The following is a 22678-nucleotide window of genomic DNA, read 5'->3' on the forward strand; positions in this document are numbered from 1 at the left end:
TCTTAATGTAATTTTTAAAAATATAAGAATTAGGATATTAAAGATAACTAATTACAAAGAATAATCTATAGTTAATTCGAAAGAAGATGTTAGCAATAGTCCATTAAAGAGCTTCCTTCTCGTATATCTATATTTCGTGTCTCTGTTTTACGATGATAAATATTTTATTATAAAAACTTGATTTATTCATCGTGCTTTTACATTCTATACGATCATGTTTGCCAAAACATATGTATATATTTTACATAATAAAGATACGATGAACTCATTAATTAATAAAAAACATATATGAGAGACTCCAATGATATCTCTACAAATCCATATCACTATGAACAATAATATCATGATTTCGAATAAATCGGTTCGGTTTATTTAAGATCAACAAAAGCTAGTCAATTTCCATTTATTAGACTGATGCTGCATAGAGATAATTAGAAATCCTGGAAAGCTAGTTTTCATGGGCACACCAAGGTCAACATTTGGAGTAGGAACAACGCCAAATACATGAGACCCAATTCACGCTCAAATTGTATGCATATGCTTCTTCTTAAAGGGAGTGTGAATGGATGAGAAACTTAGCCTGGTAGTCTCAGCCTCCACCCATTCCCCTTTGTCTTGGCTCGTTGACTTTGGAAGATTTTGGACAAGCAAGTCGCTTTCAATAGTCAACTTTGATTTGAGGTGACACTACCTTATCGATGATTTAGTCTTCCGGTGACTATTCTGGAACAGTATTAAAGAAACCAAGGCTCGATCTTGAAGTGCATTTATGTTTGGGAATGCGCAAGAAATTTTTTGGCGTTTAGTATCATCAAAGCTATTGTTCTGAAAATTACTTGAGGATTATATATATTTTTTAATATATGAAGATTACTTCTGGATTTGAAATACTTTGATTTCATATGATTATGATTTTATCAAATGACATATCATCGGATTGATTACTATCGTGTTTAGAAGAGAAAATATCATTAAATATTTAAAACATGAATGAGGAAAAAATGTTTGAAGAAGGCTTGAATCTCATATCCTTTTATCTTGCTTTAGTTCGGTGGTTATAATTATTTGTATTTTTTATTCTATTTTCAATGAATATGTATATAATATTAATACGATGTTAACATAGAATTAAGAATATTTCTTAAAAGATTGTAACCTAAAAATTATACTTAGTTGCAAGCAAATTTGGTATTCGTAAAAAATTTTATATAATTTTTAAACCTTTTATTACTATCGGTATATATCGATCAATATATTTATTTATTTTTCAATAATTTCATGATTACTGATCTATTCAAATTGATATTAGACTGATACTCCAATGTATCTTTTTAGGCTACTTTTCTATCAATGTGATAATGTATCTCAAGAACATCACAAAAGTAAGCTCATTAGTGAAGCCCACCACTGATAAATCACTGTTAATTAGGCATGTTGATCTGACCCAAAAGTAAAATCTTACTGTCACATCCATACAAGTTTTTCTCATCCCTAAGAGGATTTGGTTGATATGATTGAAACCAGGAGACAAACTGGACTGTTGAATCATGCTTTGCAGGATCTGAAACCAGTGAATGCACAGATACTAAACTCACTTTCTTGTCATTATTTTGGTGGTGGAAACTTCTTCTCATTGGCCTAAAACAAAGGATCAGAGGACCACAACATGGAGATTCCACTGGACCAGATGGAGATTCCACTTTTGATGCCTTGAGTAATGTACAAACCTTCCATTGTTATGTTTGTTCCCATGATTTCTAACTTATCCTGATCAGTGCAACATTTTTTAATGAAAGCCAGACATCAAGGGGACAATTAAACAAGTAGAATACTTGGATTATGTTCATTCTTCAGCACTTAGATTAATCTACTTCATAATGAAGTTTAGAGTGGTCCAGACTCCAAATTGCTTCAGCTTGTAGCCTGGAAAAACCCAGTGCAAGGATTCTAGATGTGTTTTCTCTCTCCTACTCTCTCTCCCTCTCTTTGAATTCAGCTCCAATTCTGTGTGTTTCTCTTAGACCACTGGGAATAGTTCAAATCACAGCCAAAACCATTTCCTCCAGTAGAAAAGTCCAAACTTGTGATTGGAGCTTTCTATTGATAAACCTACCAGAAATCTTGATCTGTTGATGGGTTGGCTCAAATGAGTATGGATCAGACATAGTTGTTGAGACACTAAATGGTGGAAGCAGACAGTCATCTGCCAATGCAGTCCAAAGAAGAAGAGCTTTCACATCTCAACCAAGAATCACAACCAGTAGGGCAGGTGGAGAGTTGAATACTGTGTTCGAGCTTGTTCGGCCATAAGTGGCCCTCTCCATTTAATGGATGCCTTTATTGACAGTGCAGAAGGACCATTCTGATTCAAGAGTGACACATCCATCGTCAGATGAGGACAAGAGGAGGAGGATGAGTTCAACAACAAACAAGCAGCTCTTCTGTCCTTACAATTCCCAACCTTCCTTGCAACAGATGGTAATTTGGTGGTGTAACTTTGAAACATGGGTGGACAGAGGAACGGTAGACGTATCGACTGATTAAACACAGGCCTTGGAGTTGACTCGCATGAATTATTTTCAGATCCTATATTAGTTGATCTCTCCTGCATTAACTCTTGTGAACTCGGAGAAAGAAGCAGAAGACACACAAGAAAAAAAAAAGAATGAAGAGGGAACGCAGCAATTAGTTAGTGAAAAAAGATCTCTTAGGAGTGTCGGCGTACTTTATCGAGTAACATTGCTTTATATCTATATCAATGTCTATCTATATCAATGTCGATGTAGTTGTTGAGCAGTGAAATAATCATCCATGTAGATACCGAATGATCTTTTCATCGCTCAACAACTGTATCGATATTAACACAGATGTAGAACGGTGAAAGGATCGCTAGGTAACTATATCAACATCGACGTAGATGTACAATGACTCTTACTTTTCATCGTCATTTTTCTTATCCACAACTATCACCTGTGATTCATATCGTCGTCTATCACCACCGATATCGTCTATCATTATCAATTAAAATATTTAAAAATTTTTATTTTTATATTTTTTTGATAAAATAAATAATATTATGATAAATAGATCTAGATATTTTATTTTTATAATTATAGACATAACATAAAAATAATAATAATAATTAACCCCTCTCTCACTCACTCATGTGTTATTTTAGTCAGAGATTGCAGAGTAACCCTGAGGCTCACACAAAACCTAAACCCTAGAAACAACACCACAGGGGACCCTTCTGTGTGGATTTGCTTGGTTGCTGCCTCTGAGCTGCTCCTCCCCACCCAACTCCCATTTAATACTACTTACCATCGTTGAGCTTTAGTCTTACCCTCCCTCTCTTTGCCGGCCGGTGTCTGTGCCCGATCTCATTTTGGGTGTTTGGTAAGGTGAGCGAGGGGTGCTTCAACCTGCACAACCTACCTCCTGCTTTCCTCCTTTCCCATTATGTTGTCTTCGTTGCTGCAGGCTCCTCATCCTCTCTCTTCCTTGGGGTTTCACGGCTTCCAAATCAATTCTTGATTTGCCTGCCTTGTTTTGGATTCTTGCACCCTCAGCTTTTGTTGTGAAAATTAGGTTTCTTGATATTGGTGTCGACGGTCAACTTCCTTTCTGTGTGAACTCCGATCTCGTTTTCTTGATCCGTGCACTTTCAATTCGCTACCTTTTGCTTCTTTTTCTTGGGTTGGCCATGCTGGGATCTTTGGAGGGAGACAGGTCTAAGTTTTTATGATGTGGATTGGTGAGAGGAGAAGGAAGATTTGACACACAAACAAACCCACACACAGAGTAATTGTGGTTGGGGATAGGTAGAGGGTGAGAGAGAGAGAGAGAGAGAGGTTGCTTTCATGGACTGGGATTTGAAGATGCCTCCATGGTGCTTGGCTGAATTGGACCGTGACGGTTCCATCATAAACGGGACGGCAGGGGGTCCTGCTGTGCACCGCCTGGCAAGTAGCCCAGAGTGCTCTGTCGATCTGAAGCTTGGGGGACTGAGTGATTCTGGATCATCATACAAGTGGAAGGACCAATTGAGGGTGTCCTCGATGTCGGTACCTTCATCTGGTCCACTGAAGAAACAACGAGCCATGAGCAATGCAAGCCAGAAAGCTTCGTGCTTGGTTGATGGATGCAAAGCAGATCTTAGCAAGTGCAGGGAGTATCACCGCCGGCACAAGGTTTGTGAGGCTCACTCCAAGACTCCGGTGGTTACGGTTGGTGGGCGAGAGCAAAGGTTCTGCCAGCAATGCAGCAGGTAATGGAACAGCAGGAGATCTTACAGGGTCTTGGTTTACATAGGACAGGCCACTTAGGTCTTTAGTGTTATGATTCAAGTCTTTCGTGCTCATCTGATCTATATGGATGCTTACAATCTTGTTTGGTTGTTTTCTGCAACTGTTTCATGTCATATAGAAAAACCCTTCATCTGTATCCATCCTAATGAACTTTGTAGAAGATGGTAAAATGCAACGGTTTGTTATTTTCTCCAACTTTTTTTCCGGGAATCAATCAGAATGGAAAATTAGGTATTGCACACTAAAGTTATTTGTAGTCTATGCATAAGTATTCTAGGCTGTTGTCGGTCTCTGTTCTTCAACTGTCCAATTTTAGTTGAATATCCTTATATATAGTTCGGTTGGTTTTTGATATCACCCTAGAGTATTGTTATTTATCATTTCTCCTTTTTTCTTTGATTGTTCTTGATATTTCCCCCCAAAAAAAGAGGCAAAGGAGAATGGAGATGAGAACAAGAAACTTTTAGTCATTGAGTCTTGAATTTTAAAAGTTATGCTATGAACCAGGATTTTGAATATTGGTCTGTACCAATGTACCGAGCTCTGCTCAATACGATACATACCAATATGTACCATTGGTATGCCAAGGCATACCAATGGTACACCCTAAAACCTTAAAATATCTCCGCCTACCACGCTAAGGTATACTGATCGGTATGACTCGACAACGATCGAAATCTAGGGCGGTACCGATCGATATGCCTCGATACCGATCGATACGTCTCATTACCAGTCAAAACACTAGTACTGTCCGGTAAAGGACGGTCTGCATACCGGTATCCGTTCGGACCGGTACATATCACCCATATCAGGCGGTACACATCGAAATTGAGAACCTTGCTATGAACAATCAAATATATGAATAACATTTTACTACTTTGGGAGGATCATTTTATGTAGCTTTATCTTTATATTAAAAAATATTATTTTTTTCAGGTCAAGGAACAATCTTTTCATTATATCAAGGTCCATTACCTAGCTTGAATTTAACCATAAACACTGGACATTTATAATTGTAATTGTGATTGTAAGACCATTTTTCCTAAGAAAAATTATCTTGTCCAATGCAACAAATCCCACCTCAAACTGTTAGTGAAGTTCCATAACAAATATCCTAGATCCTATAATATCGTCAACAATGTAAATGAGCATTTCTGAATCTTTTAAAACAGCCGCTGCCTTTCGGTGTTAGTAGTTTGATATTAGCTTTAATCAAGTCCATATGGTTACCAAGTCCAAAAATCCCATCATCAAATACCCTACAATGATAGTTTTACCCTTTTTTCATTTATTAAAATTCATTTCTCCTCTGATTTACGAGTATAGTTATGTATCTAAGTTGATAAAATTTTGTTGTTTCATTTCTCCAGTGTACATACTACAGAAATAATGGAGCAACTCTATTTAAAGAATCATTGATTCCTTTGCAATCTTTCTTGCTCTAGTTATTGGCTTAGTTGTCTTTTGTTATTCTCTTTGCTGGATATATAGGAGTAATATTCTTGTATCATTCTGTGTTTTCCGATTGGATTTGTGTGCATCTCTGTTGCTTTTAGCAAAGAAATTTTCTTATCCTTAATATGTTTTTCCTGCAGGTTTCATATGCTTGTAGAATTTGATGAGGCGAAGCGAAGCTGTCGGAAGCGTCTTGAAGGCCACAACAGACGCCGAAGAAAACCTCAGCCAAGTTCTCTAAATTCAGGTAGCTTGCTAATCACCTAGTCGTGGTATCTTTCATTAACTTGAGTTTTTGCTTTTGAGACTCCCACAACTCAATTCAAATTTTGTTTGTTATAATTTAACCCTAGGTTTTCTTCTTTCTTACCCCAGCTGGTAGCCTGTTAATTTTTTGAATGCTACAATCGACTGCCAATAACCCTTATGTCGAGTTTCTCCTATCAAAGAATCAAAGATCAATGATTATGTTGCATGATGAGCAATTTCCTTCTCGGGTTAGCAAGGCATGCACCACATGCAATGCTGCCCGAGCCGTTGAGCTGGTCACATTCCGTTGCACCATAACAATTAGCATTATTTGTTTATGCATTTGCCATCAAACAGTCCCATATTACTTGAATTTTCTTGACGACTTGGATTGCCATGGACTGGGAAGAGGTAACTCATAATTCACTAGCTATTTATGACTCAAAACCATACGCAATTAAATGATGTTTTTCAATTATTTCTGTAGAATGTAGATGCAATTAGATGATGTTTCCAAACCCTTAGCATAATGGATAAATGCTTCCACCACTTGACTCTAGACAAGTCCACATTCCTTCTTGCCTGCAAAATTAAGTCGTCAAAATCTTTTCTAAAAAGTTCCCTCTCATCAGCAAAGAGATACTCCTGCTGAAGCAGATCTGTTAATTGTCCTAATAATGCTTTTTTACATGTACAGGTATCAGATTCTCGGCATATCCTCAAGTCCATACAACTGTCACAACAGAGCCAAATTGGACTCGAATTGTCAGAAGAGAAGACGATACCACAGTCCCAGTCCTCATTGATAGGAAGACATCGAATGCCAACTCTTCTCACAGCTACAGCGAAGAAAGAAAGCAGTTCCCTTTCTTGCAAGAGAACGAGACCAGTCTCAGCAACATAACACCTCTTATAACGAGCAGACTGTCCGGGATCAGCAGCAGTGAGATGCTCTCCGATGGTCTAACCCAAGTATTCCATTCTGATCGTGCTCACTCTCTTCTGTCATCGCCGACGACGCAGACATCGCTCATTAACCCATGCCATATGATACGATCAGCTGATGGGATTGTGATGGGTCAGCCCCTTGTTTCAAGTATGCAGTACAGCGATCTGACACAGTACTCTCGCGTGGCGACCGAAGGTGTATCACTGACTGGATATTCATGTTCAGGTGTCGGCGGGGATGATCGTGCGAGGACCATCATGGTTTCAGAGGCTAATGGTGCTGGCATTCATCGTCAGAAAGTGTTCTGTAGAGGTGGTGAAGGCTCCACAGATGAGACCTCTGCAGCTCTTCCCTTCTCTTGGCAGTAGTTTGAGCCTGCTTTGATGAGCAATCATCAAACACAGCGAGAGTCATCCTCAATGTTGGATTCTTAGCATTCTTAAGATCTTCAATGATCAAGTTCTCTCTGACTTTGATCCCACCTGAACAATAACAAATCATTTGTGGCATCATATTGTCGTGTTGAAGGTTATGCCATGGCCTTCTTATCATGTCCTAAAGAATTGGTGGTGGAAGCTCTGATCTTTGTGGATGTTGCAAGTGTTACTATTCTGAAGGCTATTATTATCCACTTGTCTCGTGAATCCCAAAATAATTAGGGTGATTTACTGGAAAAACTTTCAATTTATTATTTTTATTGCAGTTTTCCTGTTTTACTTTACAAGTTCACATCAGTTTTGGAGTGCATGAAAATATTAATATTAATATTCACTCCAATAACCTTGGTCAACAATCGGACATTAATCTAATATAAAATATCTTTAAAATATTCTATTTATATCCTAAAATACTCTTTCGACTAGACTAATATTCTATTTATATCCTGAAATATTCTTTTCAACTGGACTATTACAGTAATCAAGATCAATAATTATTTATTTTAAAATTTTATTTTCTTTCATTACTATCTTGAGCATAGAAAAGATTATGTTGAAAATTTTGATCTTGATCTTTATGCATGTTGATACTAAATTGATCATCCGAGACCCTCTCGATTGTTCTCGGAGTCTTCTTACACATGTAGACTCTTAAGCGGATCGGAGTCTTCTTACACATGTAGACTCTTAAGCGGATCCTATCACCAACATCGTCTCCAAGTCGAGCATCCAATGCCCCCTCAATCATTCTCGGAGTCTTCTTACACGTATAGACTCTTAAGCGGATCCTATCACCAACATCGTCTCCGGGCATCCGATGTCCCCTCAATCATTCTTGGATCCTTTCCAAGAGCCTTCTTACACACAAAGGTTCAAGTCGGGCATCCGATGCCCCCTCAATCATTCTTGGATCCTTTCCCAGAGCCTTCTTACACACAAAGGTTCAAACCAAGTTGGGTGGATCCCATCACCGACATCAGCCCCCAACAGAACTCAACATTGACCTCATACAAAGTTAGCTAAACTATTCTTTCTTGTCACCATTTTTTAGAACTCACGTGATCACTTGGCTATCTCAGAATTTACCACACATTGATACTACACATTGTATCAACAATACCACAAGGAAGGAGTCAAATTGATGCTACCACAGCATCATATCAAAACATTGGCAATAGAAAATATATATTACAATTAAAATTCCACATCCGATCCATTTAATTTGAACTGATATACAAAAAAAAAATCACATTTTCGAAACAATAATTCAAATATTGGACTGCCGTATGGTAGTATCACAGGGATCAGACCAAATAACTACAAAGAAAAAACAGACTCCATCTTGATGAGCTTTCAATGCTTAATCAACAAACCATTACCAACAGGTATGAAATTGGCAGAACACAAACAGATACTAACCCTGATCATGAATAAGGCAGAATGCTGAAATCAAATGCAAGAGATATAGATAAACATCTTTTATCCAATGCTTACTGACCAAATCAACCATAGAATGAAGCTGAGCGAAAACATGGCAGATGACCAAATCCATATATCCAGTCAATTAAAGACTTAGTGAAGGTTAGAAGACTTTGTAATTGCCAAATATTTACATATAAATCATTGTAAACAGACCATTCTACAAAAGGAACTTTTCTAAACAGAATGATAACAAGTAATGAGATAAACAAAATAACTGATAATCAACCATTTAAAATGAAATGACAAATTTCTTAATGGGCTCATACATCTGGTAAATTTCCCAACTTCTGTATCTATAAATAAGAAGAAATTTAAAACCATGTGATGGACCAGGAAAGATTTCCCCAGTGGATGATACTTAAAAGAACATTTTTCACAAAAAATATCTCGGTACACCCAACATGTTTCTTACTTCACAAACTGGCATTTCTCTGGTGCAACTATATTACACAAGAGGTTCCTTTTCTTAACCAGCAGTGCCTATTAGTACTTGGGGGCAATTATCCCCCATTTCCCTTAAGTAAAACACAAAGAAGTGGAAGTATGAGAGAGAATGCTGTTGATCACTTCATTATGTACACAAACAACATGTGATGAACATATGGATTGGCTCCATCAGCTACAAAGAGTTCTGTTCACGTGAATCCTGTATCGAAAGAGGAAGAAGATTTAGTTGGAATATGAAATTTAATGATATGTCATCATAAAACATAGAGTAGGCACTCAATTAACTTTATCTTGAGATGGTACTAATTTAAGGAAACAAGTGGATTCAATAACTTAAGTTATCAATCATATAAAAACCCCTCTCTTGTATTTACCCATAAAAATATGATTTCTGAACTGGATACTTTGCTTCATGCAGGATAATCAATTATCACTGTCTTAGTACCCAGTGTCTACCCACTTCATATACTGTATTGTTAACATATAAAGCATCCAACTTCCTTCAAGGAAAATGTTTTACGTCTAACACACAAACGAATTTTACCAAACCAGATTTCTCTCCCTTTTGCTAACTGTAGCTCACCTGGCGAAGGGATGGTCACACTCATGCCTTTGACATCAAATTCAATCAGGAAAGGGTACAAGGGTAGGAAAACAAAAAACAATGGAAACATTAGGAGAAAAGAAAATAATAGCATACACCCATCTAGGTCACCATCTCCATGTGGGTGGGTAGAGAAGGCACAGCTTGAATTTTGGCTCAAGTACAACCACCGTACAAGGTGGATCCCTGTGTAGAATGTTTGCTCATGCCTTCTAGGACTCCAAGTAATAAATCTAACATCGAATCAGTTCATGTTGAAATTATACTTGTTTTGTTCTGGTTTCAAAATATACCCTACATCCTTTAAAGCTGACAACCCTTGGTACCTGAAATTACACTTGCAGCCTTCTAATACACCCAGCTTGACTTTGGTGCATGTTGAAACTATGCTTGCTTTATTCTCATTTCAAAATATACCCTACACCCTTAATCTGTAAGGGCAGTTGGTACCTAAATTACACTTGCATCCTTCTAATACATCCAGCTTGACAAACTTCCATTATATTTTTAGGGATGTATGAGTACATTTTAACATTTGGAGGATGCAACTTATTTTCAGCATAAATGTAGAATTTTGCTGGAATTAGTACTCATGCATCCTCCTAGTTTCAAATAATTTTTAAATCTTTTAAAGTATGAGTGGATAGTCATTGAACTTTGAAAAGAAAGTGACTCATTTAGAATGATAATCATGACCTCAAAAGGATACTGTTATTTGTGAGCATAGTGACAGGATGCAATTGAAGTCACATGACCTTTTGTGAGCAAGGCGACAGCAGGCAATTAAAATCTCATGACCTCTTCAGCATTTGTTATCAGGATCATGTGATTAGACAATTAAAGCAGAACATTTTTGATGGAGAGGATGAGTGGATAGACTAGAAAACTGGACTTTAAATGGCAAGTTAAACGTCATCGTCCTAAGATTGTTAAAATTTAAGGTTGTTCAAAAGTGGAAAAATGTCTCAGACATGGTTGAAACTGAAGAGCTACAAAAAAGGATGAAGTTTCCAATCTTTTATGGTTAGACATAATTATAATTTGGCAAGAACACACTTCACATGCAGGTTGCAGCCCCAATTTGTCTTTTCCCTAAGTATCTCATAGAACTGTATCCCAGTGCAATGCCAAATGAAATCACAATATCTACCTTAAATACTTAATCGATAAGTTCAGCTATAGGATGAAGCAATTAGCCCAAAAAACCAAAGAACTATAAATGAAGCAAACAGAGGATAAATAAAGAAAACCTGAACACATCACATATCTAAAACTTGGAATTTTTTTATTAGAATCATGCTCCATCATCTTGACAGTCCAATTATCTACATACAAAATTTTAGTAAAACATGTTGCTAGAAGAAATAAACAAGACTAGAATTCATCATGATAAAACTCTGAAAGTATTAAAGAAGGTGAAGCCTCAAATAGTTATATAACACACAAGCAGCAAAACTGATTATCCAAACTTTTAAAATTACCAAGTTAACCAAAAACATAAACAGTTAAAAAATGATATTCTGTGCTACTTGATAACTTTCTTGTTACCTTTAGCTTTCTAGTTTTAGTACTCTATCCGAAACAGTTCATGCTACACCGATATTCATCAATGTATGAGGTGGTGAAGTGTCTGCAGTTGTCCTTCGATTATGAGGAAGATCCAATGACTTAGGAACTGCCGAGTTTGATCTTTGACCACTAGATGGTATAGAAAAGCTGCGAGCCATAACACCAGGAGGTTTTGGTAGTGGTGTCGCTGTGTGAGATGAAATTGATGGCGGTTTGCATGTTGCATTTAGCTCTTGACCTCTAGACACCAGAGGGGCTGAATGACCAATCAAATTGGAAGGTCCTGTATGTTTACTAAAGCCTATTGGAGGCCTTGGAAGCTCATGAAGTTCATTTATTCTCGGTGATGTCACAAGAGGAGGAGAGGCACTTGGAGAAACTTTCCGCGGCAGGGGTAGCTTAGGTATGGGAATGTTTGTTGGTTTTGCAGGGACACCAGGCAGGTGTTCCATTGATGACATGGAATTGGTTGAACTAGTTGGTTTGCTTGATGGCGGTTTACTTGTCAATGGACCAGAAAAAGCTTGTCTCTCAATCTTCTTTGGATCAGATGCATTTGATGGAATCAACTGAGGGAACATCCCGACACTAAAAGCAATTGGCATTCTGATGGGGCTACTGATGTTGTTACTCTCTTTAAGTATTGATTGCTCTCTAGGTAAACTGGTGGGGCTTGGCAACTCAACATCTCGGTAGTCTTTGCCAAGAAAATTTGGCTGCAATGGAGATGAATGCCACGGTTGTGCTGGCCATACACCTTTGTTTTCTACCCGAGCAGCAGAAACTGAATTAGCTGAACTTGTTGAGTTTGAGCTCTTAACATCAAGAGGAGTAGGAAGAGCATATGTGTAAAACCTCTTTGCTGATGAAGGCTCGATCTGATTTATCCTTTCAGATGATTTAGACTTCTTATCACAAAAAAGAGGTGCTGACAGACTGACAGCCCTAGGACCCTTGGTGAAAGGAGAGAAATCTGCTTGACGACTGTCTACATTTTCCTAAAAAGAAAACAGATAAACAGATATCAGATAATTGTCCAAGCATAAACAAATCTACTTTAATCTGCACCAGTTAGTAGTACAAATATTTGCTAGATGAGAGAATAAATCATAAAAAAATGTAGCATTAGCATCTCCTGATACTATCACAAATTATATGTTTTTAGCATGAGAAGTGCTAATGGAAGTTATTGGCGACAGTGGCTATAGATTCAGACAAGATTTGGAACCTACTGACAATTGTACAAATGAATCCTACATAGACAATTTATATGGTTGATGCCAAGGATTGCCATGTCAGAGAAATAGCAACACTCCCCATGCCAAGCCGTGCTTGAGAATATATACTTAAGTCAATTTTTGATCTATTGTCAGCCAGCATAGGAACATGCTAATCAGCACAATATCGTGCCAAACATGGTGTCATGAAACAATCCTCAATGTAAACCTGAAAAGACATATGACAGTGACCACACAATTCTGAAGAGTTTAGTTGTAGCAAATTTTTCAAGCTGTAACATCACAACTATATGGTTGGTTACATGGATCTTTTGCATCATCATGTTCTGTATAAGATATATAGTTGAACCAAGAGAATCCATTCGTTTTTTCTTTCTATTTATATATTTTTGTCTTCCTCTAGCTATCCTTGCACCATTAATAATAATCGACTCACCCCTTCTAACCACAATATCTATATACTTTATTTAAATATGTTCATTACAAGTTAGATGATTCTCCTATCTTTTATACACTATCAGAGTTATAGATAATTATTTAGATACTCTACCATAGTTATCCACTTCAGCATTCACATTTCAGCTGGACAAACTTTTTGAATATACTGCCTCACACTATGATCCATAAAATATAACTGGCTTAACAACTTTTTTTTTTAATATTTTAAACTATGGGGCACTCAATGATCCCACAAAATCTGTCACTCCAACTTTTGTTCTATAAAACAATATTTTTATCAATCTTTCCACCTGTTGAAAAATAAATCCAAGATACTTAAGTATGGGATTTTTTTATTCATTCATTTTAACTACATTTAATTTTTTGTCTTAGTATTAAATTATATTTGACATATTCAACTTTGTGCCACCTAATCTAAACCTCTAATTTATTAGGTCTTGTCTCTACCATTCTTATGATTTCTGACATAGTCTAATGCTAATTGCCAGTGACCCAGTGAAATCCTCCATTTCATCGAGACTTCTGACTGGCATTTGCAACAAATAAATAGTCATCTTAAATTTAGAGCCTTTTGTCTTACTGTGAGTGGATGTCCTGAACTGAAATTTAAATCCTCCACCATTTCTTTTCACTTTTTGTTGATGGATAATAGAGGGCGAAAGGAAGAAACAAAAGTACATCCAAGGATGCCACTGTAACACTTCAACATACTTAGATATAGCAGAGATTGATATACATACTACATCTCATTCTCCAAAAGAAATTATCATAATTGATCTTATAAACATGATATTATGTCCTTGTCTCTCATCTCCCACCCACACCCATCCCCACCCCCACCACCACTAACAGAAAAAAACCTCTTTCCCTGTCCTCTCTTTTTATGCCCTTAAATAAGATGTCCCTCTCCCTTTCTGTCTCTTTCTCTCTCCTCTCCCCTTTCCCTTTCCTCCCTTTATCCCTCCTCTATCCTTCCCACTCTACCCCTTATTTGGTGAACCTACATCACTGGTTCGGCTAATGAACCTGATTCCTCCCTATTGATCAAAATAAAAAAACACAATCCAACCGATCATCCCGTTCAACTAGGACCTGTAACAAGACTGAAGCAATCTGATAAGAATGCAAAAAAATAAATAAATAAATAAATAAAGCCAACTTAGAAGGCATAGCTCAAAGTGATAAAGGAACTTTCTTTTGTATCATAGAGGCAGTTGCTTTAGTAAATTGGAGGCTTTACCTAGCTAGAATTTATATCTAAGGTTTCAAGTTTAGGCACTGATTTAGTTCTTATACGCTAAAATATAATTGGTACTGGTTGAGATAAACCCATGAATATGACCAAAACCCATTATTTTTTATAGCTGACGCATCATGTGGGATTAAGTGTTAAAAAATTATGTTATGTGAACAGCAGGACCCCAATCTAATTCTAATAATGATGGGAAGAAAAAGGGTCCAATTTTGTTTGATGACCTGGACCATCACAAAATCAAACGTCACAATTTTGTACCCACAAGCAATCAAGGAGTATACAAGGACAATTGTCCTGGATTCTCGATGTTGCCCATTATGCTATCTTCAATGCAAATGTTTTTCATTTCTCACATAGCTTGGTAGTCTACCGAATTATTTCCGTGTGCCAAACATTAAAAAAATTAAAATTCTACCATTAGATAATCAAAATGCTATAACTTGTAGTTATGTTTAACGCAGTAATCAATCTTGCATGTCAACATCAAATCCTACCAATGTTCTAGATGATCCTCGTTACACATGCTCACACCAGCGTGTAAAAACCTATTTGCAGAGGCAGATAAATTCATGCAGAAATTAATCATGCTGACAAAAGTAACATCTATTTGATGGCAGTATATGGAAAGATCTAAGATAACTTGAGAATCTTTTGCACGAAAAGTATAGAAAGCTATAGACTATGAAAAACCCAACATTCTCTCACCTCCATTGAGCTTCTAGAAAAATAACTAACATCATGATGTTGGTCATGCTGTCCATAATAAAAATGCAATTCTCCATGATCTCCATTTTCATCAGAGTCATCATCCTCGTATTCTTCCAATTGATTATCCTCGAGTCCTCTGAACTGATAGTCAATGTGGTGCTGTTCAGCTACAAATTTGACATGTGGCTCAACAACTTCAAGAGACTTGACCCCTTTCCGGAAGAAGTTTAACTGATATAAAGAGAACATATAGGATCAATTCTTCTAGTAATGACAATTATAGCATCTGACGTTTGAAAAACTACCTGTGATGCATGGTGCCTAGCAGCTTGTGTCAAGAGACTACGTGATTGTCCTTTCTTTAGTGATTTCAATCGAAGGAGGAAAAGTGTTGCCTCCTCTTCATAATCTTCTTGAGCTGCCTGCAACTGCTGTGGAGAGAAACTTTCACCTTTGGCATTTCTCAACCTTCCTTTTCCTCTTTGTGCTGCCAACATGTACAAGTCTCTGAAGAGAACACATAAAACTTGATAAAAAATTTTATTTCATGAGGAAAACTAATTACATTGGTCACCGTGAAAAACTTCAGGTGCAATTTAGTCCACCTAAAGAGCATAACTCTTTTCCACTAGGACAAATAAATGAAACATTAAGATCACACCTTTTATCATCACACTGGCGTTTCATTTCCTGCATTGGGGAATATTACAATTAGAAATTCACTTATCATTCTTCAAAAGTGCCTAAATACTGCAGAAAATAGGACAAACTGGATAGCAGACGATTTACAGGTTTTTTACAGAAGTTCACACTTTACAAACTAAAATTAAGGCCTTGAAAAGCTAAATGCATCCAAGATGTCCCAGAAAAATCATCAATAGAAATAACGCAAAAAGATGATAAAACTATTAAGGTAGTTTATTTATCCACTGACATATCCAAACATCTCCCTAGAGTTAGAAAATAATGCTAACATAAGCTTAATAATTACACAAACCAGAGAAAAAAGATAGTAGCTAAATGGCATTACATAATATTTTGACTTCTAAAATTAAGAAAAGAAGTTCTAATGAAGAAATTTTTAGGTCAGGAAGTTTCGTAAAAGAAATCACTAAAAACTTTAACAGCAGATTGATAGATAAATTGATAGATAATAAGGCCCCATAACCAAAGATGCAGCGTAGATTTTATTTTTAGATGCATCAATATTTAGATGTAGTAAATTGCAAAAACTCAAGCGGAAAGTTCCATAAAAGTATCAGCCAAGAATTACAGTTAAACAGATTGAGGTCAAACTGTGGTTCAAATTGAGAATGAGGGCATTTGATATCAGACAACCATAAATTTAACCATGATATATACCATAGTGACATGATATAATTGCAATAATCCTTCTCATACTTCTCACTGTAGTACCAAATTTCCACTACTTATCTGCATTTTGGCATACAGGTTTTCCCTAACATGAGGTTCAATTGCCTTGTGTTGGATTTGAGAGCTTTGGTGGTTAGCACAATATACATGGATAAGTAACCAAATACCAAAAATACTTTGCCACTTGAGTACATTTGTTACAGAGGAAAAAGAACAATAAAGTAGCATTGTACAGGTAACGACTTGAAATATGATTATTTTGGTGGTGCATCCAAGACTAGGAGGGCATAAGCTATGCCTTTACCGAGCAGTAACATTCAGATTTTGCACAAGATAACGAACAATGATATCAATTTCAGACAGGGTTAACATGTGCCTGCTGTTCAGTGTTCAACAGTACATTTAGGGTGTTGTATATGGTAACTACACCTGCTTCTGAAGATTTCCTAAAGAACATTCTCTGGAAGATCTGATATTCACAGCATATTACTCATATTGCCAAATGACAAGTATATCAGGTTCAACATTTGTTACTTAATATTTATTGCCAAGTCTTGTACTCCTAAGATGAACAACTGCTGAGCATGTAACTTGTTATAATCACTGTTATAGTCACCTCCTAGAGAGACCAGGAACAAAATTTTCTACTTTCTACTTTCTGATTTCCATTTCCAAATCTGATTTGGCACTAGGTTCAGGGAGCTAGGTTGGAATGCAATAGACGATTATTAGCAGCAAATTTGCTTGATTTACCAGTTAAGAATTTTGTACATTCACAGAGCCTGATTACAACAACGCTCAGACTTATATTGACAAAAGATTCCGATCACTCAAAACAACAATGATGCCAGCATAGATTGCTGGCAAGGCGTCCTTAGTGGTGATAGAATATCAGAGGTTGAATCCCACTTCAACATAGATGGACAGCTTCTACCATTATTATGAGAGTATTAAGGAATAGCTATCCCATCTTATGGGCAGCATTAAGAAAATATAGAAAATGATGTCTTTTCCAGATGACAAATGAATATCTCAATAAAAAATACAACTTAAGGCATTTTACACAACCACAGTATGCTCTAATCTGAAGGGATATTGAGAAGTTAACCTATAGAGTAAAACTATCAAATAACTAGAATTTTATTAATAATCAATTACATAGAGGTAGATCCAAGATCACAAACCTCTACAGTTTGGAGCTCCTTGAGAAGAGATTCTGATGGAGTTGTAATGGTCTGAACAACATGGACACGCTGACATTGAAATAGATAAAAGTTATTGTTGTTCTGTATATGCACAAACACCTTTGAAGAAAGTCTTGAAAAAAGAAAAGCAACTGAGACTCACATAGATATCAACAACTTTCTGAAGTTCAAACTGTGCCTTTCCAAGCATCAACAATATCCTACCTACATGCATTAAATGACATGCAATCCATGATATGCAAAGAAGAAAAGCAACTGAAATAACAAAACACATGTTCAACAGGTATTGGCATAATTGAACCATAAAATTTTGCTTTAAATGTAACATAGGCATCTTTGAGTTACTTATATGATCTAAAATCTAGAACCTAGTTAAGTTAAACAGCAAGAAACCACAATTAAATAGCAAAACCAAGCATGATACATCTCACAGTGAACATATTCTGTACAAAGACTTTTAAATGGCATTAAGATACTAATTTTCTAGATAAGTTTCATTTATGACAAGAAAAAAAATCAATATACTTACCACTTTCTTCATCATCATTTAGTGCAGTTTTTTCGAGCAAACAAGTACCCATCTCCCTTAGGGCTTCCGAGAATTCTGCAAAAAGATAAAAAGACAAATGTCATGGAAAATTTTATAGTATTACTGGATATAATATGATTATGAAATGATAAAAGTTTTTTTAGTTCAAATAAAGCATCTTATGAGAGTCCGTGATCCAGGGATACAATAGGTTTTAGTTTTTAGGAGAGAAGTGACTAGGAGAGATGAGCGATGAGGTAGTAATAAATCAGACCCAAGAAGTTGTGGAGTTGATAGGACCACTTTAATGCAAGAATAGTAACAGCAAAAGCTCTGCTGTCAAAACAATTAAAGAATATGATGAAGGAAAGAGAGATGTAAAAATTGAGAAGAGAAGAAAAAAGAGATGAGTGGAGATAAAGAAACAAAAAAGAAACTGTGGTCATAATAAAAAGTAAAACTTCATTAAAGATTCAGTTATGTGAATTGTGGATGGCTTGATTACTGATGTTCTGAATCTCTGATATGCACACGGTTGCAGCTATTGGCAAACCAGTAAAGATATCTAATATTGAATATATATTTAATATAATCACACATGAAGGCAACAAAGTCACTGAGCACTCGTGCAAGGCGAGGTGAGGCCTGACCACCATGTAAGTGATATAGGCAGGCGTTTTCAATCGGGTGCAGTCCAAGTGCGCACCTAGGCCCAAGCACCCCCGCCTAAGGCAAATTGAACTAGGGTCGAGCCAATAGCTTCTTCCTTTATCTCTTAGCTCAAGAAACAATTGAACCATGAGACATTAAATGACACCAAGGGTCGGTCTGTTACGTTGCTCTCCTTGGAAAAATAGAGAAAGGGAAGAAGTGATGGTGATAATGCCATCCATCACATCAATACCAGTTCCATGGATTGTTGGGAACATACAAAACCATCATGTTAGCCTTGAATTGTATCTCTCTCAAGTTCTTCAGAGAACATAATCTTGAATTGTACCTTCTCCCTTTTGCAGAAGACCAAAGAGTAGTGAGTGCATTGTCCCAATAAAGCTTAGAAAGAGGAATCAATTAGTGGAGAAGGTAAGCTCATGCTGCAATTCTTTTTCCTCGAGCGGATGTGATCAGTGATGGATGATCGTCGTAGTATGCTTGCTAATCTTGTTTAGTTTTGCTATTTTTGTTATTGAATATAGATAATGTAATTTGATACCTTACATAAATATAATTTGATGGGTCATTTTTATTTTAATGATCATATTTATCGATCATGATATATATTTTTAAAATTTTAATATTTGGGAATGCCTCGTTTCACTCGGGCAAGTGCCTAGCGCCTTCGGCATTTTGGTACCTTGGCATCTTTTAGCGCCTAGCACTTTTAACTACACTGCATAAACATTAGTTTAGAAGTGTAACGCAAATGCATTAGGTTAATAGCTCGAAGAAAACCTACTGTATATATAGAAAAAAAGAGAGAGAGAACAACCAATAGTTCTCTCTATCTATACTGAGGCACAATCTGGACTTAAACATGAACCATTGCACCCATTCGGACTACTGAAGCTGATCAACATTAAGCTAAATGTTTCTACATCACATGAAGTCTTTGCCAAACTCAAAAATTTACTCTAATAACTAGGCAGTATTCATTTGAGAAAAAATAATATGAAGAAACTAAATTCTGTTGACCACTTATGCAATAAGACAGAGTAAAAAGTTAACATCAAGTAGCTTTTTTAACTGAAACCACCTGTAGGCAATCAAACAAGCTATGAGTGAAAATCCAAGATATTTACTAAACTTTCTCATAGCAAAATGATTAACATATGAAAACGTATATACTACCATATGCACTATTTGCGGTAGCAGCAGCTGCAGAAAGTAAGCTGTCATAGAAGTTCCTAATGTCATGGATGTCCTGCAAAAATGTGAAGCAGCACATATTGGTAAGCACACTTCCCATGTACATAACTAGCATAATGCTACTGTAGAAAGTCATTACATTCTGAACAAACAAGCCAGTATTATCATGATATCAGTTGCTTTGAAACAAAAAAAAGGTTATCCAATCTTTGTCTGCCATAGAAAACTATTTCAACCAACTAGACAATGAACACTGCATAATATTTTTAGTGGTCTTCTTTAGCTGATTACAGCATTTGTTGTGTTTAGATTAAATCTTAAATTTGTATATATATCTTCCATAAAAGGAAAGTAAATAGTATGGATATTTATAAATCCTTTCCTCGATAAATTATTTGCCATATTATTTTATTCACTGAAAAATCTGCACCAAGTTGCTTGCTATATGAGGATTAGGTTCAATTTAATGTGATTTTAGCCTCTCTAGCTTTCCATACAAGAGCATTTGGATAATTTATGTTACAACTCCCACAAATGCTTGAAAGTAAAAATGGTTTCTCCCTCATTGTAGAGCTAGCCATTCAAACTTAATTAAGAAAACTATCCTCTTATAACTCGCGTGAAGAACTGATAGGAAAAAAATGATTTAAACAATTATTTAATCTTTAAATGTAATGTAATAAAAGGAAAAATTGGCTCGACGCATAAGGTTCCCAACAATATTTAATTTGAGGCTCAATATGCACATTCCTACCTCTTCAAGTAGAGAGGTGATTTTCATACTTGAACTAATGGTCACCCAAAACACAAAAGAACAACCACAGCATTAAGGCTTGCCCTCTCTGAACTTTGATGAACAGAGTTTTAAATTCCAATGAAAAATTTACTTCAAGGTAATTAAGAATCTCAAATTGCTCAGAGGCAAAGTGATTGTTCCTTCTAACATCTTAAAGGACATTGTTTAGGCAATAAGCATGGTTTATGTTGATATCCAAATCTGATGATCTGATTTGAGTTTCCTTGGCAAACCAAACAGTTAAGTAGCATAGCTCATGAATTGTACTGATGAAAAATAAAGAGGCAAGGAGAGTGATGTTTAACTTGAGTAGGTAATGCAAGTATATGCACTCTTCCAGCACCTCAGAATGGTCAAGTCTAATGGAAAATGGTCCAACCAAGGCATGGGTCTATGTTTCTAGCCTTTAGGCAATGTTGCAATGCAGTGTATGATAAAGGATACAATACATGTATATCAGTAATTACAAAATGAACTGCCTAACAGATCAATTTAGGTGATACAAATTTCCCAAATCAGAATAGGTTTTTCATTAAGCAGCCAATTTGTACTTGCTATGAGTACAACTTGTAAAGAGCAAGTCAAATACACTCTCATGTATCAACACATAATATTACAGTACAGTGGCCAATGGCAATGCAGATTATTCGGTATAGAGCTTTCAGGAGCCCTCATATGAGTAAAAAAAATGGGCAGAGTAGAAAACGATATAGGCCCTACCTGAGATGTAATAGGAAATTTGATAACTCTAGAATACCATAAAGAAATGATTATTGTTTATCCAACACTGGCTGCCACCAGTCTATTACTTTCTCATTTGGACTTCAGCTGTAAGATTAGCAACTCAACAGGTTCAATTGATCACAAAACCCCTATATAACTTGATAGGCAAGCCCCCACTTGTCAGATAAACAAACGTTAACTAAGGTATCTAATGCAAAAATCACTAGCATTTAGTGAAAGACAAACAAATTCTTTTGTACCACAGAGCAGCACATAAAATCTCTGATTTGCAGCACAGTGAAAACCTAGATCTATCAAATAACACTTCAATATAAACAGGGAAAAATCGGAGCCAAAGGAAGCTGCATTCGTAAGCTGAGCATAACCGTTCATCTATCGTAGTGCCTGAAATTTGGTCAGCAAAGAACTTGATGATCGCAAGCATCTTTAATTATCAAAATAAAACCATCATTCAGGCGCAATTCAATATTTCAAGCCAAAATTTTCACGAAAAAAAATTAAGCAAGTATGTTTGTGATATCATTTCAGAAAAAGAAAAGCGAGAACTTTTCGAGAGCTAAAGGCACGTAATTATGATCACCGTCCCTTCTTTTATCCAGGAACAACGAGATCTTCTCATAAACTCCGCAGAAAACCCCCCAGAGAGCAATTAAAATAGGAGGAACAGAGAGAAGCGTTTGAACGGAACCTGGGTCGCCTGGAGCAGCTCGTCCTGGTACGCCACCAAGCCTTTCTCCCTCCTCTGTTTGTGCTCGTGTTTGTGGAGCGCAAACCCTCGCAATCTCCTCAACGAAGACTTCATCGTTACCCACGATTCCCAACCCTGACGCCAAGATTAATCGCCCCAAGCCCAAATCCCTAGCCGAATTATGCAATAACAGAAGCAAAGAAGAAACAAGACACCAAAAGGGGGAATCCAAGGAAACCCAGCGATATCCGTACGAAGGCCAAATTGGTCGATTTCGCTATCAATATACAATTTTTCCCTCTCCGGTGGGCAGTCAA

The 22678-nt window shown here is 36.5% G+C and overlaps 2 protein-coding genes across 3 annotated transcripts; one reads left to right on the forward strand and one right to left on the reverse strand.

The window, feature by feature from the left end:
* Nucleotides 1-3716: 3716 nt before the first annotated feature.
* LOC135671616 (squamosa promoter-binding-like protein 16) lies at nt 3717-7552 on the forward strand. 2 transcript variants are annotated; one of them, XM_065179820.1, is made up of 4 exons: nt 3717-4267; nt 5903-6009; nt 6709-7107; nt 7186-7552. In XM_065179820.1, exons 1-4 carry the CDS (start codon nt 3861-3863, stop codon nt 7326-7328), a joined length of 1056 nt encoding a protein of 351 aa, XP_065035892.1. In that variant the 5' UTR covers nt 3717-3860; the 3' UTR covers nt 7329-7552. The 2 variants fall into 2 exon arrangements, with proteins under 2 accessions (XP_065035892.1, XP_065035891.1); XM_065179819.1 differs by having other exon boundaries at nt 6709-7552.
* Nucleotides 7553-9081: 1529 nt separating this feature from the next.
* LOC135671641 (uncharacterized protein At2g33490-like) lies at nt 9082-22678 on the reverse strand. The gene is made up of 10 exons (XM_065179874.1): nt 22362-22678; nt 20116-20188; nt 18268-18342; nt 17881-17942; nt 17718-17786; nt 15821-15849; nt 15465-15666; nt 15157-15390; nt 11479-12497; nt 9082-9525 (listed from the first exon to the last, which is right to left on the reverse strand). Exons 1-9 carry the CDS (start codon nt 22473-22475, stop codon nt 11517-11519), a joined length of 1839 nt encoding a protein of 612 aa, XP_065035946.1. The 5' UTR covers nt 22476-22678; the 3' UTR covers nt 9082-9525; nt 11479-11516.

This window comes from Musa acuminata, unplaced genomic scaffold (genome assembly GCF_036884655.1).
Source record: "Musa acuminata AAA Group cultivar baxijiao unplaced genomic scaffold, Cavendish_Baxijiao_AAA HiC_scaffold_1144, whole genome shotgun sequence".
NCBI lineage: Eukaryota > Viridiplantae > Streptophyta > Magnoliopsida > Zingiberales > Musaceae > Musa > Musa acuminata.